Here is a 27,360-nt window from a genome sequence, read left to right as displayed (position 1 = left end):
TTCTCTCTTTCATGGATGCTGTTAAGTCTCTCTAGTCCTCCCTGGTCTCTGTCTCTGCACTGTAACCAGGGAGCTTTGAAAAAACAAGAACCTTATTCTTTTCTTGCTCATAATTTTTGGAAGGCTTTGCATTATTCTTAGAATAAAGTGTGAAATCCTTCGAGGAGCTTCTAGGTGTCTGAATCATCCCCCTACCTATGCCTCATTGACTCGGACTCCCTCCTGCACCACTGAGCTCCCATCTCCCGCCTTCGCTCTGCTCCTCAACTTGCCCCTCCTGCTCCAAGACTTCTGGTGCTGTGCCCTCTGCCCTCCTCTCCTTCATGTCCCCTTTCCCCTTTGCCTAGTTAATGCCACTCATCTTTTGTAGCTCTTAGCTCATGACTTCAAGGAAGTCTTTCCTGAACCCTTGGTGTGGCCGATCCCACTCTGCTCTCTTAGACTCCCTGTGCTTTCTCCTTCCCAAAACCTGCGACAGTCTGTGAGAATGTATTTGTGTGACTCGGTAACCTGTCTCCCGGTAACACTGGGACCTCTTAAGAGAGTATGAATCAACCTGTTTGACCCAGCAGTGGCTGGCATATAGCCCGCTGCGTGGTAGTGCTCAGTGAACATCTGAACAGATGCGTGAGAAAGGGGAACTATGTGGATCTACCTCTTAAAGTCCAGATTATCATCCAGTCACTGAAAATGAGACAGACTTAACCAGAGGCAGATGTGCTAAATGAATTCAGCTATTTTGTAGTTGGAGCAGAATATAAAGATGAATTTTGTTATGCCCCAGGTCACAGAGGCAGTTAATATCAATTGATAATGATTAATTAGTAAATACTGGGCTTTTTTTTAAAAGAAGAGTTTTTTTAATTAAAAAAAATTTTTTAAATGTTTATTATTTATTTTTGAGAGAGAGAGATAATGTGAGTAGAGGAGGGGCAGAGAGGGAGACACAGACTCTGAAGCAGGCTCCAGGCTCTGAGCTGTCAGCACAGAGCCTGATGTGGGGCTTGAACTCACGAACCGCAAGATCCTGGCCTGAGCCAAAGTCAGATGCTCAACTGACTGAGCCACCCAGGTGCCCCAACCAGGCTTTGTTTTAAGAACATGACCTGGACTCTTATTTTATCCTCACTGTCACCTTCGGCGATATCATCATTACTATACAGGTTTGTCCAATGATAACACTGAGGCAGAGAGATGTCAACGGCCTCCGCCAGGACTCACGGGGAGACAGTGGCAGAGCCATAAACTGAACGCAAGAAATCTGGCCTGTGTTCTTAGACCCCAGTCTGTTGCCTCCTGCTGAGGGAAGTAAACATCTTAAAAAAGAAAATACAGAGAAGAAACCTAGGACACAAAGGGGAAAAAAAAAACAAAGAAATGGAAGGGGAGGAGCGGTAACAAGTTACTGCAATAGGAACAAATTTTCAGAAATAAACTTTCAAATTCTGTTAATAATGATCCAGAGCCTAATGAACATTTACTATGTGCTTACTGTGTGCCCGTGCCCGTGCCACAGGAGCTTTTCAAGCATCTTCTTATTTCACCCTTCCAATGACCCTGTGAAGCCGGTACTACTGTTTTCTCCATTTTTCTAGGGCAGAGTCAAGGCCCAGCAAGGCCATGGGACTTGGGCAAGGACCCGAGACTGGCACATGACAGAGGAGGGGCTGAAGCCAGGGCCACCTGACTGACATCAGAGCTGCCTCTCTGACATAAGGGGACGGGGTAAGTGTAAACACAAATCACCGACACTCACAAATGATGTCTAAGAGGGCTGCGTCATGGAGACTTGCGCGCTTATTCTGAAAGAGAAGACAAAGTATTGAGTGAACGTGGGGATAGTTGGGTTCTGCTCCATTTACGGCACATTTCTGGGTTGCTTAGAACGGGTGTCACCCGTCTCTGCTCTCTTGCCAAGTGGCAGACACACCTGGCTCACTCACGCACTCTCCACTCTTCCCCCTCTAGGGTCTACTCCTCCTTTATCACTTTCAACTTCCTGTTTTGTTTTTTAATCAGCTGTATCCCTCTAAACTTCCTCCACGTCAGGGCACGACTGACATTCAGAGTGTGGAGGGCTGTCCTAGGGTGTTAAGGAACATTCTGGTCTCTGCCCCACAGGAGACAGTAGTATTCCCACAGGTCTGACGACCAAAAATGTCTCCAGACACTGGAGGCGAAATCGTCCTAGTTGAGAACCACTGCTCTATACGTGTACGTATGTGCATATTATATATTGTTTTTCAACGTTGTACATAAAGATCTAGTTTATCTTCTTTAATGGCTGAAGAATACGTTGTTCCGTGGACGTAACATTATTTATTCTCCTATGTTTAGCGGTTTCCCAGTTTTTGTTTTTTAAACAAGGCTACTTAACATCCTTATTTATGTATAAATATTTGCATGTTTGTACCTAAGTATATGAATATCACTTATAATACATATATACCTTCTCGTTTTTTAAAAAAAAACATTTTTTAACATTTATTTCTGTGAGAGAGAGAGAGAGAGAGAGAGAGAGCCCAAGCAGCGGAGGTGCAGAAAGAGAGAGGGAGACCCAGAACCCAAAGCAGGCGCCAGGCTCCCAGCTGTCAGCACAGAGCCTGATGCAGGGCTCAAACCCACAAACTGCAGGATTATGACCTGAACCAAAGTTGGACGCTTACCCGACTGAGTCACCTAGGTGGCCCTACCTCCTTGATTTTTATTCATTTTTCTATATAAATCTCCCACAGTGCAATTGCTGGATCCTAAAGCATATCTATTTAAAAGTGAATGAGGGAAGAAGGTACAGGAATATGAAAGTTCTTTGTATATGCTTGTAACTTTTCTGAAAATCTGAAACTGTTTTAAAACAAAAAGTTAAATATATGTGAAAGGGGGGGGTCTCTTTCCATACAACTTTACCAACACATCTGAGTATTATTTTTTCATCTTTGACAATCTGATAGGTAAAAAACGAATATGCCTCATTATTTTAACTTGTATGGACTGCATTTTCCCCCATAGTGGTCACTTTCTTACTGATATGTAGGCATTCTTTGGAAGTTGAAAAAGCCAATGAAAAACTAGGTTCTTCCTCGCTGTAGTACACAGGCCACAACCCTTCATGGCTTAGCAGCTGCACTAAATTTCTTTTAGACTCAAAAAAGGAAGTGGGGTGCCTGGGGGCCTCAGTCAGTTAAGTGTCTGACTCTTGATTTTGGCTCAGGTCATGATCTCACAGTATGTGAGATCAAGCCCTGCTCTGGGCTCTATGCTGACCGTGTGGAGCCTGCCTGGGATTCTCTCTCTCCCCCTCCCCAACTTGTGCTCTCTTGAAATAAATCAATAAAAATTGATAAAAAAGAAAACCTTTGGGGTGCCTGGGTGGCTCAGTCAGTTGAGCGTCTGACTCAGGTCATGATCTCATGGTCTGTTGAGTTTGAACCCCACATTGGGTTCGCTGCCGTCAGTGCAGAGCCTGCTTCAGACCCTCTGTCCCTCTCCCTCTCGGCACCACCCCAGGTAATGCTCTCTCTCTCTCAAAACATTAAAAAAAAAAAAAAAACTTTATTAAAAAATATTATTAAAAGAAAAAACCAAAGGGGCTGCATGATGCTTAAGGTATATCATTTTGAGCACTGTTACCTCACAGAGCAGAACCAAGTCCTGAACGAGAGATTCCTTTCTCTGCCGGAAGTTTACGGTCTGCAGTTGATTTTCGGACAAAAAATCCCAGGCTTTGAGGATTGTCATCATTTTAGTCATTGGGATTTTCAAGATGGTCCTCTTGATAAATTCTGCAACAGTTTCATCCATCTTTTTGGCACTTTAATAAAAGCAAAAACAGCACAGCAAAGTATTAATTAATTAAGTATTAATATCAAAGTTTAACTCAACTGAACTTTTCATATATGTTTAGCCAGGATTTTGATTTGTAGGTCAAACACCCAAACATTTACCTTTTATTTCAGGCACTCTGCAGAGAGTGTTTCAAAAGGAGGATTTGATTCTTTTCTCCTTGAGCTACATATTTAAATGGCTTTGGAGGTTTTAAAAATTAGTGCTCCCTCTCCTTGACAGGCTAGAGTATTTTTGATCTTTTGATGCGAACAACACGTAAATCATTCATTCATTTACTGATTCACGTAATAGAATCTGAGCACCGATGCGTTCCAGGCACTTTGGTAGACACGGGGGAGAGATATATCTTTAACCTAAAAGCCAAAAATCCTGGGGCGCTTGGGTGGCTCAGTCAGTTAAACATCAGAATTTGGCTTATGTCATGAGCTCACAGTTTGTGAGTTTGAGCCCTGCATCGGGCTCTCTGCTGTTAGCACAGAGCACACTTCAGATCCTCTGTCCGCCCCCTTCCCCTGGCTCCTGCCCTGCTCATTCTCTCTCTCTAATAAATAAATATAAACTTAAAAAGAAAAAAGACAAAAATCCCTATTAGTGTGAGCATCCATTCTAGTGGGGAGAGAGGGGCAACAAGAAAATCACAAAACGTGTTAAAAGTGGTAAGTTCTCCAGAGAGAACGGAGCAATGTTAGGAAACGAAAGGTAGTTAAAGTGGAGCAAGCTGGGAAGGAGGTGGGGAAGGTGGGGGTAGTGCAAGTAGGCCTCATACAGAAGGTGACATTTCAGCCTATACTTGGAAGAAAGAGTGAGCCACGTGGCTAGTTGGTGAAAGCACTTGCTAGGCAGAGGGAACAGCAAGTGCAAACGCCCTGGGGTTTTCAAGGAACAGTGAAGGATGTGAAGGATGCCTCCGGTGAGGCCAGAGTGGAGAGTAAGGAGGCACAAAGGAGGTAATGAGGTCAGAGAACATGGAGGGCCCAGGGGTCACAAGACACTGGTTGATAGACACTGGCTGCTGGAAGGTCCTGAGAAAAGGTGGGATATATTCCTGTTTAGGTTTTCTCGCAGGATCAATCTGGCTACTGTCTTGGAGGGGGTGGAGGGTGGAAGCAGGAAACCAGGTAGGAGGCTGCTGCAATGCAGGTAGGAGATGATGCGGGACCGAGGAGGGGGGCATGGGAAGAGGTCAGATTCTGGATATGCTTTTAAGAAAGAGCCCACAGGACTTCCTCATGAACTAGATGTGGGGTGCGAGGGAAAGAGGGATCAAAGGTGATACCAATGTTTGTACCAGGCAGCTGCAAGAACAGAGTCACTATTAATTACCTGAGTTGGGGAAGACTGGAGGTGGGGGCAGAGGAAAGCTCAAGAAGGCTGTTTGGAACATGGACATTTTAAGGCTAATTGTTAGGCTCCAAGAGGAGATACTGGTAAACAGTGGGATGTATGAGTCTAGAGGACACGTAAGAGGTGGAGACGAAGAGGATTGCAGTCTCTTTCTCATTTAAGACGTTACCAATTAACATAGTGCTGCTACCTCACTTTTCCTGCCCGGTGCATGACAGTGAGATTCTTCAGCTGTCTCTTCAGCCCCCAGTCTGGTATGGCTCCCTCAGCAACAGACAAGGGCAATGACCTTTGGGAGCATCGCACAGTAGCTATCGTACAGCTGTGGCACTGGGAAGGGGGTTTCTGAGACCTTCTGGGTCAAGGGGGACAGCGGATCTCAACCCTGTTACTTCATTTGAGGACACTGACAGGCATCTTCCCCCTGCCCCCCATTTTAAAATACGGTACAGAGGGGTGCCTGGGTGGCTCAGTTAGTTAAGCATCAAACTCTTGATCTTGGTTCAGGTCGTGGTCTTGTCTTTTGTGGGTTTGAGCTCTGTGTTGGGCTCTGTGCTGGCAGCATGGAGCCTGCTTTAGATTCTCTCTCTCCCCTCACCCCCTCTCTTTCTCTCTCTCTTTCTCTGCTCTTCCCCCACATGTATGCAGGCATGTTCTCTCTCAAAATAAATAAACTCAAAAAAACTATGGCACATAAAAACCAAGCATGGTTTCTCAACAAAGATTAAGCAAGATATCTGCAGAATTTAAATATTAATTCTCTGCCTATCTTGCAAGAAAGAACATATAAACCTTGGTGTACATATTTAAGAAAAGAAGCTAGAGTCAGTCTGTCAATCTCATCTGCTTCCACCACGCCTATGAGATTAGCAAGGACAAAAAGAGAAGTATCCCTCTACAGGAATCAGGTTTGTGACTCATTGCTACCACTTGAGTGTTTGCTTAACATTGCACATAATCTATTACCATTGTCTACTTCCAAAAAGATACTAACAGTCGATAGGATTTTAGGAAGATACTGAAAACAATAGTTACCAAAAAAAAAAAAAATAATAACTATTAGGAGTCATTTAGAAAGAGAAAAATAATTAAGAACAGGAGAAAAGAATCAAGATCATGAAAATTGAGTTTGTTTTCTTGTTTGGATACAGGAGCAACCTACCTTAATGTCAACACTAAAATCCTCACCATGGTCTATAAGGCCCTGTGTTTGCTTCTTGCCTCCCTCCCTATCATCTATCACTCTCTCTCTCTCTCTCTGGCTTTCTGAACTCCAGCTTCATTGGCATTTATTTCCTCTAGTACAGAAGGATACTTCCAGAGAAAGCGCATTGCACCTGCACTTACCCCTGCCTAGAACGTTCAGGTTCATCTTCACCTGGGTATCTCTTGTAATTTAAGTTTCAGCTCAGATGGCTTCTACTGAGAGAGACTTATTCTTGACCACCCATTCTTTTTTTTTTTTTTTTTAAGTTTACTTATTTTGAGAGACAGACAGAGAGAGGGAGGGACAGAGAGAAAGAATCCAAGCTGTCAGCGCAGAGCCCTACTCACGGCTTGAACCCACGAACGCTGAGATCATGACCTGAGCTGAAACCAAGAGTTGGACGTTTAACTGACTGAGCCACCCAGGTACCCCTCACCACCCATTCAAAAGGGATCTCCCCACTTTCCATTGCTTATTGTCTTTATAGAACTATCTAACATGATCTTGCTTATTGATTACGGTTTTAAAATATTGAGCCACTGGAGTAGCAACTATGTTTGCCTTATTTATGGCTATATCCTTAAATGATAAATACACGTGGAATGAAATGTTAGATATTCTCGGTATGCAGTGTGCTTGAGGAGATAACCTGGGAAGAAATAGCGTTCCAACAGTCAGTGATATATCAAAGGAACTTCTCCCATTGAAAACGTCGGCGGTGGGGGGTAGGCTTATAAAAATGCATTCCCAGGGCTCCATCAATTTGCACTGGGTGTGGGGGAGGGGGTGGACTGGGGCACCCAGCTGCGCGTTGAGAGCTTGCATTTTTAGAATGCTTCAGAAGATTCTTAATTTTGAGTAGTTTGCAAAATGCCATTCTACAGACTCCTGGTAGAGCATTCAGTCTCACTAATGAAGCTGGTAAACCTCTGAGCAAACTCTCCCGATTCCCTGTGACTAATTTCTTTATGCTTCTAGCTCTTAGCAGCACAGTGCCGGTCACGCGCAAACACACACACACACACACACACAGCAGCTCAAGACATAGATATTTGTTGAACGAATGCATGACAAAAAAGAGCCCTGTTATAGATCTACATGGAAAGGCCAGCACCCGGGCATCAGGAAAAGTACTAAAAGCTCATGGGCGGAAAATAACGGAAGCCAAGGCTGATTTAAAAAATCAAAACACCAACTCCCAGGACAGCACCAACCCCAGGACCGGAGAGCAAAGTGACCCGCCACGTGACAGCCGGCGGAGGCTCCGGAGCTGACGTACTTTCTAGTTAGGCCCCGCCCCACTGCGGGCGGATGTGACGTCACGGACGGTACCACGGCCCTCCCTCATCCCGGTCCCAACTGTAGTCCCCCACCTCTTGCCCGAGGCCAAGCGCCGATCCCGCACCTTGAGACGTGTGGCAGTCGCGGAAAAGTCGCCCCACAAGCCTGGGAGGGGGCTNGCCCCCGTCCCCCCCCGCCCCTCCTTCAAAGCCACCAATCGCGGTTCCCGTCGCCCTCCAGCCCCGCCCCCGCCCCCCCGGGCGCTCTCTTTGGACTGTACCGTAGGCGCAGGGAGCGGCGTCGGGGAGCCGCAGGGCTGAAACTCGCCAAGTCCTCGCATCGCTCTTGTCAGTAGAGACCATTCGTTAAGTGCAGTTAACCTCGGCCACCAAGTCTGGCTTGTGGCTTCCGTTTGCTGGTTTGAGGCCCTGCCGTGCCTCGGTGCGCTCGCTCTCCCTCCCCCCCCCTCCGCGCCCGCAGATGGGCCCGTCCAGGCCGGTGGCGCATGCGCCTCAGAGGACGGGCGCCGCAGGGGGCCGAGCCGAGCCGAGCCGGGTCGGCTGTGGAGGGCGAGAGGGACTTGGCCGCCAGGAGCTGCTCCGGCTCCAGCGCCCGCGCCGCTGGCCTTTGGATGAAGAGTCCTCGCTGCTGACTGTCGCTTCAGCCCTCCCTGTGTGGCCGCGAGTCCGGTGAGTCTCGGGAGTCCCGGCCGTTCCGAGCAGCGCTCTCTTCTTGGCCGCGGTGTCCGGGGAGGCCGCGGGACACGCACCTGTCCCTCCGCCCGTGCCCTGCTCGCCCCCGCCCCGCCGTGTCCCTTCCAGCCGCTGTCGGAGGTTGGGACCTGGGAGGTCCGGTCCCTGGTCCTCGGGGCGGCCGTGGCTCCCGCTGCTCCGAGGCCGACCACGGCGCCGGGCGCTTTGCCGACGTAGCCGGAGGTGCGTCCCGGGCTCCCCGCCCGCAGGCAGCTGCCGAGGACGCGCTGGTAGTTTAGAGCATGCTTTGGTCTAGACCTTTCAGTCCTTGCTGCAGCCTGTGTCGCCCCTCGCGAGCCCAGTCACCTGGTGGGGAGGGGGTCCTCCCCTCCTTGAGCCTCGGCTTCCACGCCTGTAAAATGGGTACAACCCATCGCATCGACAGTTACAGCGTTTGACATTGAGCGGTGGGCTCTCAATGAATTGTATGATTATTATTGTGACCACCTAGGAGTTTAGAATTTGCACGTAGCTGCACATCTCAGCGGCAGTAAGAGCTGCCGCCAGTCTGTCTTGGGAAGCGAGAAATCAAGGAGCTCCTCAGCACACTTTCCAAGGAAAGTTAGACATTCAGATGCCTTTTTGGGGGCTTAGAAGTTACCGTGCTTGTAGGTTCCCAATAGGTGCTTGCTGGAGAGTCTTAAGTAAACCCGCGTTCTGGAAACCTTCATTTAAAATCTTAAATGCATAAAAGAAGTTTGCGCTGGCAAAGGAATTCTCTTGTGACTCCCGTGTATCTCCTTTCCTGCACGTGTTTAGGTTGTTTAAAATGAGCCTCGCTCATTTCTATCCTTTCTTTTTGTTGTTGTTAACTATGTTGAGGTGTGAACCAATTCTCAGTTTTATAATAACCCCAAATTCAACGTTTGGCAAGCATTTATTGGGCATTTACTATGTGCATTTGCAAGAACATTCCCTCACTAGCCTGTGTGTTCTTTGAGGTATATGGACTGCTTTTTTTTTTTTTTCTTCTCTGAAATTCAGGTGGTTTAGCAGAATGCCCAGTGCCTACTGAGTGCTGATGAGTGTGTTTCCATTCCTTGGGAAGCTGTGTGGTGGAACTTAAGAGCCCTGTGGATTTTTTCCCCAGGCAGCCCAGGGGTTCCTCTCCGAAGCAGTGGGCCGTGGTGTGTATTTGGGAGTACTTGTCACTCAATAGCAGATGTTTAGGTTTGGTCTCTGCGTAACTGGGGTAAATAGAAGACTGTAGGGTAGGCGGTGCACTGCTGTGTCCGCTACCTCTGCTGAGTTTGGTGCATAGTTTGATGTAGTTGGAGAAACACTAATTTAACTGATTTGAGTGCTTTCTGAAAAGTAGGCCTTAAAAAATACATGTTTTAGAAAGCATTACGTATTTATTAAGTTTACAGTTTTTTCTGGAGAACAGATTCTTCAAACTCTGAACAAGGGACTTTTCTAGATTTGTTTTTTGTTTTACTTTTTGAATGCTTATTTATTTTTGAGAGAGAGTGAGAGAGCTAGCGAGCATGGGAGCAGAGGGGGGCCAGAGAGAGAGGGAGACACAGAATCCAAGTAGGCTCCAGGCTCTGCACTGTAAGCACAGAGGCCAATGTGGGGCTCCAGCTCATGAACTGTGAGATCATGACCTGAGCCCAGGTCGGACGCTTAACTGACTGAGACACCCAGGCACCCCTGTTTTTTGTTTTATTTTTTAAAAATTTTGTAATGTTTTTATGTATTTCTGAGAGAGAGACACACACACACACAGCGTGAGCAGGGGAGGGCCAGAGAGAGAGGGAGATATAGAATCTGAAACAGGCTCCAGGCTCTGAGCCATCAGCCAGAGCCCGATGCGGGGCTCAAACCCACGAACCCCAAGATCATGACCTGAGCCGAAGTCAGATGCTTAACCGACTGAGCCACCCAGGCGCCCACCCCCACCCCGTTTCTGTTTTACAATGACATTAGAAATTGCAGCTGTGGTGTGAATTTCTTTCTGGTGGAGCCACAAAACAGCAAAATCTTTTGAAAGAAAACACAAGTGGCATTAAAATAGGGAGTTTCCTCCTTGTGATTATAGATTTGCTGAAGTGTTATTAAGATGCTTACTCCTTTTTCTTTACTAGAGGTCATGCCATGTATTGCTTACCTCTTGGCTTATGGTTTGAAAACTGTGCCATCTGGTGGTTGAAATCTATCATGGAATACTCCTTAGGAAAGTTTTACCTCCGTCTTGGTGGAATCAGGTGAACGACTAAAATAAGACTGTGATCTTTACGTCTTTAGTGAGAGTACCGTACTGCTCTGACCTCCCAGCTTACCCCCAGGTAAAAGTTAAAATTGCTGTGCAGGGGCCAGTCACCCGGTTGTTGTCACAGCTGAACATTTAATTTTAAGAGTTTCAGCGTCTGTTTTAGTATACATGTGTGCATACTTAAGGCAGTGGGTGGAGTTGGGTAGGCAAGCACTGTTAACTGTGACAGGTTAACCTTCTGGTGTTTTCTAAATGCCAGTGTAAAGGTGCGACTGCAGTTTTGTGTATAAATAGTACCAGTGTGAATGGAATGTATTCCTTTTTCTTACTGCAAGCAGGCACACATGAAGTCTTGTCACAAATGAATATTCCCCTCACCTTTGTTTCATCAGTGCTGCTGATGTTCATGATGACTTTGGCATTATCCTTTTGAAATTCTTTTGTGTTTTCCTAGCAGTGACAGGTTTTTATCCATTGTGAATTTCATTTCTGGAAGTAGGTTAAAATCTTATAAAAATATAAGTTTAATTGTGAACTTATATTTGAGAAGAAACTGACGAATGCAGTGCAGAAATACATTCTGTGACATCCTTAACTGACGTAGCCAGTCTCTTTGGGGTACTTTTAGACAGACAGATAACCGAGAACTTCCCAAAGCAGCTTGCTTCATTGTTGGACAGCTCCAGGGAGGTGACATCTGCCTTTGTTAAGGGTCCTGTCCTCAGAAACACCTTGGAAACAGCATTGCAAATTCCATTCAGTCTTTCCTATCATGTGATGAGCAATTTCAGATATTTTGCATATGTCACACTCTCTGCGCACTGTTTCAGATACTCCCACATATGTTATTTTAAACCTCATGACCACTCATACAGGTCAAGAGCTAATTCAGTTTTATGGAAGAGACTTAGGTCAGATTAAGTAACCAAAGTGTTATAACTTATGGACAGATAAGTCCACAACTTTTGCCTTCAGATCCGTTATTTCTCCTGCTGAACTAGGTTATTCCTTTTATCTGTCTGCTTTGATGGGAGCGTCCCTAAATTGCTAAATATTCCCAGTTTCATTATTGGGTTCCTGAGAAGTTTTAGAGTCAAAGCCATCTTAATTCTGAGCACTCTCTCCAGGAATATTCACATATGTCTGGATGAATACAGTATTGTTCTTTTTGTTGAGGTAGACAGACCCTCTATTTCTAGTAATGCAGGATAATGTTACATTGACTTCTTTGGAACCCACAATTAGTGCCTGTTGAACTTGTAGTCAACCAGAGGCTCTTTGGGAAATAGTTTTTCCCATCTGAATTTATTTCATCCACAAACTGCTGGGAAGTTTTCTGTTTTGAGCATAGGAATAATTTGTCCCGGTTAGAGATGCCATTGGGTAGTCACTCTGCCACTTACTATGTGACCTGGGACTTATTTTTGATATGAAAATGTGAGTAATGCATACTTGAAGTACAAAAAGGCAATTTCTTATGGTTCCACTGAATTTACACTTACTGGAAGGATTAGAAGACTTGTACCTACTGTGTGTTAAGTGTTTAAAAACTTATTTTATACACTAATCATGTAGATTCATTGCTTTGAAGGATTTTTAAAAGTAAGAATATGGAATATACATTTAGTTTTCTTCAGCTCACAAATTACTTTGAGTTATAGTAATGTTAATTAGAATAGGCTTTTATTTTTTATTTTTTTAAATTTGTTTTTGAGAGAGAGAGAGAGAGAGCGAGAGCTAGAGAGCACAAATGAGGAAGGTATGGCTCAGTCGGTTAAGCGACTGACTTGGGCTCAGGTCATCATCTCACAGTTCGTGGGTTTGAGTCCCGCGTTGGGCTCTGTGCTGACAGCTCAGAGCCTGGAGCCTGCTTCGGATTCTGTGTCTCCCTCTCTCTCTGCCACTCCCCCACTCACACTCTGTCTCTCTCTCTTAAAAAAATTTTTTTTGAATGGGGGAGGGGCAGAATGAGAGGAAGACACAAAATCTGGAGCCGGCTCCAGGCTCCCAGCGGTCAGCACAGAGCCTGACATGGGACTCGAATCTGCGAACAGCGAGATGATGAAGTCTGATGCTTAACCGACTAAGCCAGCCACCCACGCGCTCTAGAATAGGCTTTTAAAGATGACTGCTGGAAGATACGAGCACTCACACTGAGTGTTGTAGGAACAGTGGCACGGTTTTGTAGCTGTGCTCTGTGCACTGCTCCTGAGAGTGTGACAGTACACCTGTGTAAGCACCAATGGGAGGCGAAGCCAGCTGGATGCTGGAAGGGGGCATGGGTACGGGGTGGGTAGAGGGAAGGAAGAAAGGGGTAGCTCACTAAAAAGATAGGGTGGAGGAAAGGGGGGATAACTGGTAAAGCGAGGAATTTGTTAGACAAGGGATTCAGTCAGTATTTAGAGCTGTAGATTAAGAAGTAGTAGCTTAGCTTTTTACCAAGAAGAATAGGAAAAGGAAACTATGTGAAACGATTTGCTTCTTTGACATAGTTACGTAGGATAAGTAAGTAGAAAGGAAGTTATCTTATTGGTACTCTGGCTGGGTCTGCAGTGGCATAAACTTTTGTAATGGAGGGAGGAAAAATATACATCGTGATAATTATGCATTTCTACTTCTATACAATGTGGATGCATTTGTCTCAGCAGCCAAGTGTCTTCAAAAGTATTTAATTGGCCAAAGAGGTCATTTCAGTACATCATAAGCTTGTTTCCCAATTGTAAAAGCACACATCTGAGGACTAGTTGATAGAAATAGGGAAAAATATTTTGTTAAATAAATTTACAAAATAAAAAGACATTTTCTAGGTGGCTAAATGGTACAACATGAGAGGACTTAAATTGCTAGACTGTAGGAGACCTCGTTTTTCTGAGCAAAAAGATTATGTCATTAAGAAGACTTTGTAGTCAGTGGCAGGCAAACAAAATTTGAACTTGGCTGCATTTCCAGTTTCCGTTTCAGATACTCCAGTACTTAGTTGGGCATAGCGGCCTGGTTTGGGACCTTCCGCTGTGGTATGTGGCCTGTGTACGCATGCGCATGCCCTTAGTCACTCAGTGGTACCGCGATCCACTAGTCTTTTTAGAAGCTGAATTCTTAAATAGTAGGGATAGTGTAATGCTCTGGAATTCTTTGTGTAGTCATTGTTAAGGACTTATTGAGAGTGAAAAGTAGATAGGCAGTTTGAATTTCTCGAACATTTTTGTATCAGCTCTGTTAAGATATAATTTACATTTCCTAAAATTCACCCACCAGTGAATTTTAGTAAAGTGTGTTCAGTGATTTTAGTAAACTGCTATTGCACGACCATTACCAAAATCCCATTTTAAAACACTTTCGTCACGCAGTTGTATTCTTTTGTGCCCAATGGCAAATAATCCTCTCTCTCACTTTCAGGTTTAGACAACCCATCAGCCTTTTTTTCTCTACCATTTTGCCTTTTCTACACATTGCGTGTAAATGGAATCATACAGTACAGTCTTTTGAGTCTGGCTTCTTTCATTCAGCTTGGTGCTTTGAGGTTCATCCATGTTGGTGCCTGCGTCCATGCATTCCTTTTAACTGCTAAATACTATTCCATTGTCTAGACATACTGCATTTATTTACCCAGTTACCAGATTATTGGACATTTGGGTTGTTTCCTATTGGCTATAATGAATAATGCTGTCAACATTAACATACATGTCTTTGTGTGGTGATATGTTTTCATTTCTTTTGGGTAGATTCTTAGGAGTGCACTTTCCGTGGTCAGGGGTCATTTGGTAAGTGTGTTAACTCCTTAAGACACGGCCAAATTGTTTTCCTAAGTGTGTCCTATTTTACATTTTCATTATCGGTGCATGAGATCTGTTTTCTCTGCGTCCTAACCACTGCTTGATATTGTCTGCCTTTTTGATTATAGCTATTCGGGGGGGGAATGTGGTGGTATCTCATTGTGGCTTTAGTTTGAATTTAGTTTGTGACTAATGATGTTCAGCATTTTTTCATGTGCTTAATTAACCATTCTTGTACCATCTTCTGTGAAGCATTTATTCAAATCTTTTGCCCATTTTGGGGGGTCCATTTTAAATGTTGGGCTGGTTTGTAAGCATTCTTTATACGCTGTAGGTAGCAAGTCCTTTTTCAAACAGGGTTTGCAGATATTTTCTCCTAGTCTCTAGCTTGTAGGGTATTTATTTTTTAGAGCAGTTTTAGGTTTGCAGCAAAATTGAGCAGAAAGTACAGAGAGACCCCATGTGCTCCAGCCCCACACATGCAAACCCCCCCACCCATGATGAGCATCCCCCTCTATAGTTGTGTGTTTTTACAACTGAACCTACATTGGCATGTCATTGTCACCCAAAGTGTGGCTTATCTTTTTCTTTCTTTTTTTTTTAAGCATATACATTATGAAATGCTCATGGCGAGATGTGTATTACAATATTATTGACCACATTCCCTGTGCTGTACTTTCCATCCCTGCATCTTTTCATTTTAGTGGTATATTTTTGAAATGAGAAAGTTTTAAGTTTGATAAGATTCTACCAATTTTTTTCTTTTATGAATTGTGCTTTTGACCTAAGAACTCTTTGCCCACTAAGGTCATTATTTTGTTTTTTTCCTTGAACCTTTTAAAAGATGAAAGCGATAATTGGTTCTTTCTTTTGGTACTCTTTTCCAAGTTAAAAAAAAAAAAGAGTAGGCAAATAGTGCTGTATAACTATAGCATACGCTTCAAAATAATGCTTTTCCTTTGACCTTGGCTGCTAAATTTCTACTTAGTGAATTAACCAATTAAATTTAATTTCTGGGATTTATTTCATCATCTTGCTTTCATTGTAGTAATTGAATTTTATGGACAGATCTGCTAAACTAGAAAACTTTTTTTCACTTCTTTTTGTTTCTCTTCGTTGTTTAGTTAGATTTTCTCAGCCAGATGTTAGGAAGAAAACAGTCCATGTTAATTCACACTAATGTGAGACTGATGGGGCTTTAACCCTCTCAGAGGAATATACGTTTTAAAAGGATTAATAAACCAGTTCCCTTATTTTGTAGAATTTCATCTGCACAAAATGAGTTGTAATCAGTTTCAGGAATGTGGAGAAAATAGTTGAAATCAGGCTTGTTAATAGAGGCTGCCTGTTTCTTCTGGAGCACTTCTTTCCAGAGCTGGGCCTCTCTAGAAGAAGTCTTGCTTTTTTCTGAACCTGTAGGTTCTCTGAACACCTGATAACTTGCTGAATCTGTTACATTGCCGGATAAGGAAGCTGAGGCTCAAGTTTAATAATTTGCCTAAGGTCAGCGTTTGTTTCTGATAAAGTGCACTGCAGGTTTTTACTGAAATAGTTTTGGGTCTCACGGACAATTACAGTCACACGTATTCAAGACACTCTTGTATCCACAGGTTGCTCTGCTGTGCTCCATCACCTCCTCCTAAAGATGCATCCTGACTTATCTCCACACTTGCACACTGAAGAATGCAACGTCTTGATTAACTTGCTTAAGGAATGTCACAAAAATGTAAGAGTTCAGAAAAATGACCATAAAGCGAAAATGAAACTTAGGTACAACATAGTGATGTGAAATGTTACCTCCGCTGAGGGAAGGGAATGATCATATAGCGGATCTTAGCTTACTAAAGATTAGTAATTGATGCTTGTGATTTTTCAGATACCGTTTCCTTTCGTGATTAGTAAAAATTAAGCATGGTGGTTTGTTAGGGAACTTTTGAAATGATATGGAACCCATGTTCTTTCAATAAAATACTTTCCTTTTTTTTAACTACAGGATGTTAGACCAATTATTTTAAACGGACTCTTTTGATCATAATGTAATTATTTTAAGAATTTTTAAATATTTTCCTTGATGTCTACCATTCTGTGTTTAAAAGAGATTAAAAACTTTTTTTTTAAATAATTAGATGTTAGCTAGATTTAAATTATGATTGGCCTAATTTGACAGGTTAACTTACTTGATAGTGGAATGGAAGTAAAATTCCATGGTTAAAACCAAAATGGAAAGGAAACACATTTTTGGAATGCATTCAATTAAAGCTGATATTTTTACGGATGACAAACATTGAGTTTTTTCCCATATAATTGATACATGAGACAGTTACCAAGAGCGTTTGTGTTTTTCTTTAACTTTGCATGATGTGCTGTTTTCCTCATGATATTCATAAACTGTAGATGTGTAAAATTATAAAGTTAGTATGTATCATTTAAATGAGTAGAATTTAAAGACTAACAGGTAGTGATCTGTGAAGTTAGATATCTTTGTTCAAAGAACATTGTTGGTGACAATATCCTTTAGGCAAATTCTTTTCAGCGTACACGTAGACACAGAATTGATATTGTAAGTCTTTTTAACGTTACTTTATGGCTGTGCAGTAGTCTCTCATTGAGCTTCTTTTCATGTGCCTCTTGACCATTCGTATAGTCTTTTGCCTATATTTTATTTTTTTTAAAAAACTTATTTATTTAATCATTATTATTATTTTCTTTTGCCCATATTTTAAAATTGAGTCGTTTGCTTTAGTACTGACTTTTTTTCATTCTACAGTCAAGACATTGTCTTGACAAGTTGAAGACATTGTCTGACAAGTGTATTGTGAGTATGTACTCAGCCTGTCATACCCTTTTTCATTTTCTGAAGGTTGTGCTTCAAAGAGCAGTTTCCAAGTTTGATGAAGTCTGATTACCAGGTGGCTTTTTTTTGTTTGTTTGTGAGGACTTTTTGTTTTGTTTTTTGTTTGGATTCTAAGGATCTTTATGTTTCCTGTTCACAAAGATTTTCTCCTATTTTTTCTTCTGAAGGTTTTAGGATTTTAGCTTTGATATTTAGGTTTGTGACCCATTTCAAGTTAATATGTGTGTCTAGGGTGAGGTAGGAGTCTCTGCTTTCCTTTCTCTCTGGGTCTTGTTTCTTCAGTACTGTCCGTTGCAGACACCGTCTTTACCTCCTAAATTATCCTGCTGCCTTTGTCAAAATCAGTTGACCACACGTGACTGGGTCTATTTCTGGGCTCTCTAGTCTCTTCCGCTGATTTATATGTCTGTTCCGAACACCAGTTAGTTCCAGAGTTCTCTTAGTGGGGCCACCTGGGTCCCCTGACCGGTTTGCCCTCTCCTCTGCCCTCACTCACGTCCCACACCGTATCAGAGTGACTGTTCAGATTACGTTCAATCATCGTTTCACTCTACTGGCTCCCTCTGCCGCAGCATAAAATCCCAGTGTCTCCCTTCGTGTTGTTTCAGGGCCTACTTAGCCTTGGGTTTCACACCCTCCTGCCCTCTTTTCCCCTCGCTCCCACGGGCTCCTTTCTGCGGGCGTGTGAGCGCACGCTTCTCTCTCCTGAGGCTGGGTGCTGGCTTTGTCCTTCCTGATCTCGGAGCCCTCCCCACCGGCTCCACTTGCCCGCATGGGACACGGTGTTCCAGCCTCCTCCAGGCGTTATTCTGTAGCCTGTCGTTTCCTCTTCCTTTCCTCCTTTCTTGGCCTACATTCTCCTGGTGTCGTCGCTCTGTACTCCAGTGACACCATACATGGTCCATTTCCTACTTTAAGGTACTTCTCATACTTTTTGGCCTCAGGACTCCTAGACACTCTTAAAAGCTACTGAGGACTCCAAATAACTTTTGTGTATGTGGACTCCAGCTACCGATAGTTATGAATTAGAAATTAAAACTGAGAAATTTTTAAAAAATGTAACTGTATCTAAAAATATAATAATAAACTCAGTGCATGTTAACATAGTAATTTTTCATAAAAAAGATCTTATTTTCCGAAACAAAAGACAGAGTCAAAAGAATGTCATTTCTTTCGGGATGCCTGGGTGGCTCGGTCAGTTAAGCATCTGACTTCAGCTGAGGTCACAATCACAGTTCGTGGGTTTGAGCCTGGCGTCGGGCCTCTTGCTGTCCGTGCAGAGCCAGCTTCGGACCCACTGTCTGCCCACCCCCCAGCTGGTGTGCTCATGTGCACTTTTCTCTCTTAAAAATAAACATTACAAAAAAACCACAAAGAATGACATTGTTTTTGAATTTTTGCAGTTCTCTTTAGTATCTGGCTTAATAGAATATAGGTGGGTCTCCTGTCTGCCTCATGTCTAGTGTTTGGTGATTTTGTCCTCTGTGTGGCCTCTGGAAAATTCTACTGTAGTCTTGTGAGAGAATGACAGTGAGCAAAACAAATAAGATCTTCGATTATTAAGAGAATAGTGCTTACCTTCTACGCCCCCTGGAGAGCTCCTGGGAACTCTTGGTGCCCCTGGACTGCGCTTGAAGAACAACTGCTTTATGGCAGTCACTTTGCTCGTTGGCTCTTCTCTGTGACCGTGTTCTGTGCAAGTAGGGCCCAGGTCCGCCTTCCTCACTGCTGAATCCCTAGTGCTTGTCTTTAAGATGTCGATTGATTGGTCCATTTATTCAGTTACTGGCCCAGGCAGTTTGGTTTCTAGAACCAGACGTCACACACTGGAGGCTTATGCCACGTGCGTGCAAGAGAACTGCAGTCCACAGGTGTTCCTTTTACCACTTCCAGCGGGTTTGTTTTTCACGTAACGTCACAAGAGTGTATTTCTGTGGGCTAAAATATTGGGTGAAAGCAAAAAAATTAGCTTTTGTCTCAGATTTTTAAAAAAGATGTATGTGTATGAGGTGATAGAAATTGCTGTGAATTAACCTATGAAATATTGCCTTACATTTTCAACATTAATCCTTTCTGTTGTTTCTGCTTCACCAGAAGGTGTGTGAAAATGCATTGTTCCCGTTCATCTGTGGTCAGAGAAATAGTTTAGGAAGAATACACAAGAAATACTTATTCTGAAAAGGTCACTAGGTAACTGGTAGGCGATGTCAGTTTACCCTAAATGCTCGCCAGAAAAACTGACCCATTCATTGACTGTAGACCAGAAGAGGACATTGAAGGTGGCAGCGAGGCAGGGGGAGGGGTAGCATGAGGCATAGCTGAGGAATTGTGTGTTGTCTGGTTTCCATGAAAAGCCTTAATTAGAAAGAAAAGGAACAGGTGCTTATTATTATAGCTACAAGTTCGGCATTCATGGCATGTTATTATATAGGCCATCGCCATGCTGTCCTAGGCACCCTTAAAAATTGTGATTGCAAACACACTAATTATGGCCCTGCTAAAATTCACATTCTTGACCTCAGCCTTCTTCGTAATCTGCTTTGGAGCATTTGTACTTTTTGCCGTGATCCTCGTCATAGAGGCCTTGAAACCACTAGGGGATTTTTATTTTTTGCTTTTCAGAGAAAGCAGACTTTGAACTTCAGACATAGATGTTCTTATATTGTGGATTAGTAGCTTATTTATGTGGCCCATATAGGCCATTTAATAAGAGTGTTATGTGTTTCTGATGTATTTTGATGACATTTTGAATGGAGGCCAATGAGAAAATAGTGTTGGCACCCAGCATTTATTAGGTAATTCTTCAGTGGGACAGAGTGTTTGCTAGTGAAGGAAGTTACTGGTCATGTTAATATGGCCACGGTGCACTTTGACATCACTCCCTATAGTGGATAATGGATTGTGCTGTGATTGTAACATGCCCTTAAAGACAGAGTGACTCGAAAACAGAATTGTTTACACTCTGTCATTGTGAGGTTTTGGCAGTTTAATATGCTTCCCTTTATCAAGGAAAAAAGTCTTTTTGTTTTTCATTTCTACCTACAGAGCCTTTCTCTCTCTTTTAGGAAGACCAGGATAAGTCCGTTTATCTGTATACCTTATACCTGTGATTTACCTATTTGCTTATTAACAAGGTGGTGACACATTAAACCCATTTCTGTAGGAATAATTATTTAAATTCTATGTGCCAGAGACCTTAGCACATTATGGGATGAAATATTTTTACCCCTTTTCTTCCTTTTAGCACAGCATTCTGAAATTTTTTGGTCATTGCAATGATCTTGATCGGGAGATGAGAAAATGCTTGAAGAAAGAGGTAAGAAAGTGTTAAAGGATAAAAGTGGTTGAACAGTAGAACAACATTTTTGAACAATATTTTATAATACTGCCATTATTAATTTTTATTCCGAATTTTAGTATAACAGAGAGAAGTGGCTTTAGACATATGTCCTCCCCTAAAACCAAGAGGAGAAATAAAAGCCTCTTCTGGGGACAATTTTAGAACATTGCTGAGGTTTTTTGTTTTTGTTTTTGTTTTGTTTTGCATGCACGTAAATGAAAACAACTTCCTTATTGTAATCGTTGTAACTCTTCTGGATGAATTGCAAGGTTAGGGAAGTTGAATTTGTTTAGCAGAATGACTTCTGTCCATCAGCTATTACCTGTAGCAGGAAACTAATACTCTTTGGGCCTGTTTCCTCATAAAACATGGCGGGAACTAGACATACAGGTCTCCTTACAGGTTTAAAATTGTGAATTTCTTTATAACCATGGCATGGACAAGCCATAAGGATCTCGTTCAACTTGATCCAAAAGACTCCTTTCCCAAACTTGGTTTGAGGCCATGACGTGGACTTGGGCATGTATCAGAGTGCTTTTGAAATCTTTGAAAAGAAATTTAATTCCATTTCTTTTCATATATGAGATGTGTTATATCCAAAACTTAAAAAAAATCTGTAACTATTAAAAACCTGTCTTCCAATTTTCTTACATTTTCCATATTTTTGAATTTTTTTCCTATTTGCCTCATGTTGAAAGGTATTATAATATTTGAAGCTCTCCAGCATCTATATCTTTGTTTTTTATATTTTCCAATCTGAGGCTTTGGGGCTTTTTTTTTTGGTTTTGTTTGTTTTCTCTTCCTGGAATCCCTTTCTAGTATCTTTAATGTTTGAAGAACTTTCTGGAGTTCTGAGTTCAGGGTGATAATTTTCTTTGCACTCACATGTACACGTATAAGTGTTTTAAATGGATTTTTCAAGAGTTTTTCTTCACTGGTAAAGCTAGTTTATATGAAAGCTGAACCTAGGGCTTCGTTTTGTTTGCATACGATTATGGGAAGTGAAGCCCGCGCTGTGTTATTCAGTGCAGCGGTTTATTTCTCACATGCTTACTGTTGTGTCAGATCGCCTTTTCCCCTAAATTTAGATTTATTTTTTCTTCTTATGGTTCAATAATTTTTGCCATTGGTTTGGTGATTAGATCTTCATATGAAATTTTCTTCCCAGGTGGTCCCGAGCTGTTAGTGACTGTTTGGTAGGATGTTGTAGATATTTTTCTTACTTTGTTTTCATATGAATTCTAGATTTTTCTCCCTTATTTTCTAAGTCCTCTATGTGGTTTTTATGTTGTTTCATTACCTGATTTATAGATATTTTTCTGCCCTTTCATGCTTCAGTCCTCTGAACCTGTGCTCATTTATTTCCTCTCTGCCTTTAATAAGCTTTCTGGTTTACCATTTATTGCTTCTCACGTGCTCCTTTACCATTTCCTTCACGTGCCATTTGAGCAGTTCATTCCTTGAAGCTTTTAACTAGAAGGAGCTGGCCAGTTTCCCTTAGCTTCTCTCTGCCGCTGTGTTACTGTCTCCCCCACCCCACCCCCTTTTTATTGAAAGAATCACTAATATTACTTTTGCAGCATCCTTTTTGTCCCTCTTAATCAGTTTGGTTTGAGTTGGGTTTTGGTTAACTGACCTTCCACTCTGTCTACATTGTTGAGTGAAGTTTTGTGAATAACATCACATTCATCGTTTTCCCCCTTCTTGTAATCTAGAGGCCGTCTGGACTCCCTTTGGGGATATCTTAAGATATATTTTAACATAGACTATAATTTGTTCTTTAACCTGCCTTTTGGGCCCCCATATGGTATTCTGAAGATATACCCTTAAATCCCTTCTCCCAAGCTGATTGCTGGGGACAGCCCAGCATATGTGATTAAAGATAGATATCAAATATTTTTCTCAGAGTAGGTATCCCTCCGTTTTCTAGAATAGTGCCTTAAAAACAAAACAAAACAAAACAAGGGTGCCTGGGTAGCTCAGCTGGTTAAGCGTCTGACTTTGGCTCAGGTCATGGTCTCACAGTTTGTGGATTCGAGCCCTATGTCGGGCTCTGTGCTGACAGCTCAGACCCCAGAGCCTGCTTCAGATTCTGTGTCTCCCTCTCCGTCTGCCCCTCCCCCATTCATGCTCTATTTCTATCTCAATAATAAATAAATATTAAAAAAAAACTTGTTAAAGCAATGAAATGCCCTTTCCCCCAAAAAAATCTTAAGAAGAAAATTAATGTATGACAGATAAAAGGAATGATTTTGGTTAAAGGGACCTGGTGTCTCAGAAGAAAAAAAAGTTTGAAAACTGTCATTCCAGAATCTATATTATAACTCTTCAATCAAAACTTTAGATCTAGAAAACTTCTTAAAGATGATCTAGCCTAGCTCCCTATATTTTTGTGGTTACGGGACCGGAAGATGTACATGAACTTCCACACCATTGTCTCAGGGGTCAGAGGCAGAGGATACAGTCAAGTCCCTAGTTAGCTCTCTGTCACCGATTTCATTTCTGTGGCCTCTTCCCTTATCTCTGGCTCCTAAAAGATCTTGATGTCTAGCTGTATACTTAAGTTTTTTCATCTTGAATTTACTTTTATTTTTTTTCCCTTTTCTGTAGGGACCCTTCATTCACCTCTAAAATAATGTCTGTATGGGTGTATATAAACCTGTACATATATCTGTATAAAACACTTATATTCAAGTTTCTATGCTTTAAACAAGTGCATCTTCTAAGTGCCAGGCTGTGTATTTCCTGTTACTTAATAACCTACTGGTCAAATCAAAATACTAGGCTGAAAACCTCTAAATGCAGTGAAAACTGCATTTAGGTCCGACTGATTACAGAAACATAGGATTTAGGGAGAATCCATTTGATGACTTTACAATGAAAAATATCCTGGGAAGTTCAGCTGACTAAGTTTCCATGTGAACTGATAGGATAATATGGTTGCCCAGAGCCAGTTCCTCTTGACAGTATTCATAGAAGCAAAATGCCTAGGTGCTAAGAGCTAGTAGGTCCACTGTAACCCACATCTGTCGGACCAGGTGGAGCACTGTATTTAATTCTGGTTGTGATATTTTTCATAAGGGGTATTGATATTAAAGCACTTTATAAAAGGTGCTTGGTAGTGGCTAGGAGGCAGAGGCCATGTTCTGTGAACCTCTGTGGAAGCCAGGAATGTTCAGCCCAAAAATGAGGTAGTAAGTGGGTTATCTCTAACCCAGATATTTACCAGATTATAGCAGCAAGAAGAAATAGCAGGCAGTAGGAGAATTTAAGTGGAAACACTGGTTCAACATAAAAAACACTTTGGAACGAGTAGAAGTGTCCAATAGTGAAACAGGCCCCCTCTCAAGGTAGTGAGCTCCTCAAGACTATATGTGTTCAAGCAGAGTTTAGATGCGTGCGATAGATTGTGAGTTCCTAAAGAACAGGGGCAAAACTCACTCATCTTAAATATTTCCTGAATTCATCTTTTGGGAAGAAATTAATTCAGTCAATATTTGTGCACCTATTAGGATGTAGATGCTGTACTGTGTTTGCAGTTTCAGATTCAGTGAAATAAAAGACATAAGAATTTTATCAGCAAAAACCATTTATTTTGCAGATATTTTAAAATATTTAACTCTGCGGATACATAAACAGTAACATAATCTGCTGTCTCTTCTCTCCCCCCTTCCTTTTATTTTCCAGTACATGGAAAAGAGGACCAAGAGCAGGGAGCATGGCAATGCGATGAGAAAAAGACTTTTTAATCCCGCAGAGGAATCTGAAAAATAAATTACAGGCATACCTCGTTTTATTGTGCTTCGTTTTATTGGGCTTCGCAGATAATGCATTTTTATCAAATTGAAGGTTTGTGGCAACCTTGCGTCGAGCGAGTCTCTTGGTGCCATTTTTCCAACAGCAGTTCTCACCTCATGTTTCTGTATCACATTTTGGTAATTCTTACAGTATTTCAAACTTTATAATTACTATTATACTTCTTACGGTGGTCTGTGAGGTCACTATTGTCCTTGTTTTGGGTCGCCATGAAGCGTGTCCATAGAAGAAGACAGCGGACTTAGTGTTGTGCGTGTTCTGACTGCTCACCGACCAGCCCTTCCCTCGTCTCCCCCGGCCCTTGGGCCTCCCTGTTCCTGAGATTCAGCAGTATTGAAATTAGGCCAGTTAGGAACCCTACGCTGGCCTCTAAGTGTGCAAGTGACAGGAAGAGCCCCCCTTCTCTCACTTTAAGTCAAAAGCTAGAAGTGATTACGCTCAGGGTGAAGGGCATGTTGAAAACCTAGATGGGCCGGAGTCAGGCCTCTTGTGCCAGTTAGCCAAGGTGTGAATGCAGAGGGAAAGTTCCTGAAGGAAATCAAAAGGGCTCCTCCAGCGGACATGCAAATGCAGAGAAAGCAGACAGCCTTACTGCTGATCTGGGGAAGGTTTCGGTGGTCTGGATAGAAGAATGGACATTCTGTTAAGCCAAAGCCTAATCCAGAGCAAAGTGCTCACTCTCTCCAGTTCCATGGAGGCTGAGAGGCGAAGAAGCCACAGAAGAAAAGTTTGAAGCTGGCAGACCTTGGTTCACGAGGCATAAAGGAAAGAGGCTGTCCTCATAACCTGAGAGCACAAGGTGAGGCAGCAAGCGCTGATGCAGAAGCTGCCATCACGTCGAGACAAGACCCTTCCCTGGCAAAAAGATTGACGTGCGGAAAGCTCCGATGTCATGGTTAGCACTTTATCAACAATAAAGTATTTTTTAACTAAGGCGTGTACATTGATTTTTAGACGTAATGCTGTTGTGTACTTACTAGACTGCAGGGTAGTATAAACATAACTTTTATATGTGCTGGGAAGCCAACAAATTCATTTGACTGATTTTACTGTGGTGTTTGCTTTCTTGTGGTCTGGAACCAAACCTATAAGACCTCCGAGGTTGCCTGTGTACTTCCACCGGGTGCCTTAGCTGAGAGAAGACCTAAAGCCTCTTGGTTGGTACCTGAAAGAATCTTAACCTCATTTGGTTTCCAGAATCCTCTAGACAGAAAGTGACCCATGAGAAAGTGATCCATTTCTCAAGCCATGGAGAAATGTGGAAACCCGGATTCTGAGCATTTTGTTAGGCAGAGAGCCTTAGGTGCTCTCTCCCTTCTGCCAACACAGCTGACTTGTAACGTGTTTCCCTCCTTTGCCAACAATCAGTTAACATTTGCGTAACTTCTCTCCTTCAATAAAATAATTGACTTGAGTCATATGGTCTCTGCTCTCTTAGACTTTCTGGAATTAGGACAAAGTGGTCCCATTAGACTCCTTTTTGACAATGTACTGATTCTGGAGCTTAAACATAGAAGACACAAGCGAGGGCAAAAAGAGTTTGGGGAAGTCTCAGCTGTGTTAACTATATGAAAATGGCCTGACTTTATTGTTTCCAGACTCACTTCCAGCAGTCACCCCTTCCCACCCAGGGCTCTTCCTGCCACTGGGGACAATGTGGAAGTCAGCGGCGTCGAGCCACAGCCACAGCAGGGTCGTGGTCTTCTGGTCAGTTGAGGTGTCAACAGACTGTGAGCTGTGTGCTCTTTCTAGTGAAGTCCATGTATATGTCCAGAGTGAGGCCTTGTTGATGTCAGTGTTTAATAAGTGCTTTTCTCATCACGAGAGGTGTTCAAGTGGCTGGACACTCAGTTAGCAAGGTGGTTACAAAGAGTAACAGGCCTTCGATGAAGAGACGGAGGAAGAAGTAGAATTAATTCTCAGGGCCTTTCTGAGTCCGAGATTTATGAATATTTTTTCAGCCCCTTCCTCCATGTCAGTCAGAACGGGTGCAGAAATGAGACATCTTGCCTTTAGATGCTTGTAGTAAATGGATGAGTTGACTATTACAGGAGCATAGTGGTTCCATGATGAGGTAGCTGTCTTAGAAAACATAGAAAGGGCATCAATGCCCAGCCTTCAGGAAGAAGGAGCAATTCCAAGAAAACTACTTAGCAAGGTAACCTTTGACAAATGGAGTGACAATGGAATGCATTCTAGAGAACTTCAAATTGTTTAACATGACTGGAATATGTGAACTGTTGGTGGAGGAAGATAAAAGATGGCTTTCAATTCAGTTGGAAGAGTTTTTTTTTTTAAAGGAATGAATTTATTATTATTATTAATTTTTAAATTTGAGACAGCAAGCAAGTGTGAGCTGAGGAGATGGGCAGAGGGGGGAAGGGAACCTCAAGCAGGCTCCATGCTCCCTGCAGAGCCTGAAGCGGGGCTCAGTTCCACAACCCTGGGATCATGACCTGAGCTGAAATCACAAGTTGGATGCTTAACCCACTGAGCCACCCAGGTGCCCCTGGAGCTTTTTCTTTGATGCTATTGTGACCAGTTGCAGATTTTAATATGGTGATTAGGGATTTACGGAGGGGCCTTAGCTGGAAGGGTGATGTGTTTTGATTTGCATTTTAGTAAGATTTTTCTAGTTATGGTTTGGGAGGTAGATTGAAGAAAGAAGATTATACCCGGAGACTTTTGCTCTAACTTGGGTGGTAAATGAAGACCTGAAATAGCAAAGTGGCTTGGGAATCCAGACGAGTCGCTAGATTTGAGGGCAGTTTGAACACAGTCAGCGTGCCTGACGCAGAGGTCTTGGGCACTTGGTGTCTGCATGCTGCTGGGGCCCTGCCCCGAGTGGGAGGGGGTGTAGCAGAGGTGCGGGATACAGTGCTGGGTTCGATGTGTGTGCGGAAGACCCTGGGTGGAGGTGGCTTTTCAGCTT

General features: G+C 42.7%; 2 protein-coding genes across 5 annotated transcripts in view; one reads left to right on the top strand and one right to left on the bottom strand.

The window, feature by feature from the left end:
• The window catches only part of CENPN (centromere protein N), a 25,969-nt gene extending 18,119 nt beyond the window's left edge, over positions 1-7,850 (bottom strand). Inside the window, exons 1-3 of one of the 2 annotated variants that reach the window (XM_077754208.1) lie at positions 7,803-7,850; positions 3,631-3,811; positions 1,757-1,802 (exon numbers count right to left, since the gene is read on the bottom strand). In XM_077754208.1, coding sequence (XP_077610334.1) covers positions 1,757-1,802; positions 3,631-3,801 — 217 coding nt within the window. In that variant the 5' untranslated portion in view covers positions 3,802-3,811; positions 7,803-7,850. The other variant, XM_077754209.1, reaches the window with a different exon arrangement.
• Positions 7,851-8,178: 328 nt separating this feature from the next.
• CMC2 (C-X9-C motif containing 2) lies at positions 8,179-24,408 on the top strand. Of its 3 annotated transcripts, XM_077754206.1 has the most exons (5): positions 8,179-8,367; positions 14,368-14,406; positions 16,029-16,144; positions 20,517-20,588; positions 24,300-24,408. In XM_077754206.1, exons 3-5 carry the CDS (start codon positions 16,064-16,066, stop codon positions 24,384-24,386), a joined length of 240 nt encoding a protein of 79 aa, XP_077610332.1. In that variant the 5' UTR covers positions 8,179-8,367; positions 14,368-14,406; positions 16,029-16,063; the 3' UTR covers positions 24,387-24,408. The 3 variants fall into 3 exon arrangements, with proteins under 3 accessions (XP_077610332.1, XP_077610331.1, XP_077610333.1); XM_077754205.1 differs by lacking the exon at positions 14,368-14,406 and having other exon boundaries at positions 8,182-8,367; XM_077754207.1 differs by lacking the exons at positions 8,179-8,367; positions 14,368-14,406 and adding an exon at positions 8,495-8,613.
• The last annotated feature ends 2,952 nt before the right edge of the window (positions 24,409-27,360 follow it).

This window comes from Crocuta crocuta, unplaced genomic scaffold (assembly GCF_008692635.1).
Source record: "Crocuta crocuta isolate KB4526 unplaced genomic scaffold, BGI_CrCroc_1.0 scaffold61, whole genome shotgun sequence".
NCBI lineage: Eukaryota > Metazoa > Chordata > Mammalia > Carnivora > Hyaenidae > Crocuta > Crocuta crocuta.
This window is presented reverse-complemented; position numbering and strand designations above follow the sequence as displayed.

Bases quoted from the DNA above. Each gene is read 5' to 3' on its own strand.
- CMC2 (XM_077754206.1), top strand. From the start codon at position 16,064: ATGCATCCTGACTTATCTCCACACTTGCACACTGAAGAATGCAACGTC. The intron at 16,145-20,516 runs GTAAGAGTTCAG...TCTTCCTTTTAG, and splicing joins TTAAGGAATGTCACAAAAAT to CACAGCATTCTGAAATTTTT. The intron at 20,589-24,299 runs GTAAGAAAGTGT...TTTATTTTCCAG, and splicing joins GAAAATGCTTGAAGAAAGAG to TACATGGAAAAGAGGACCAA.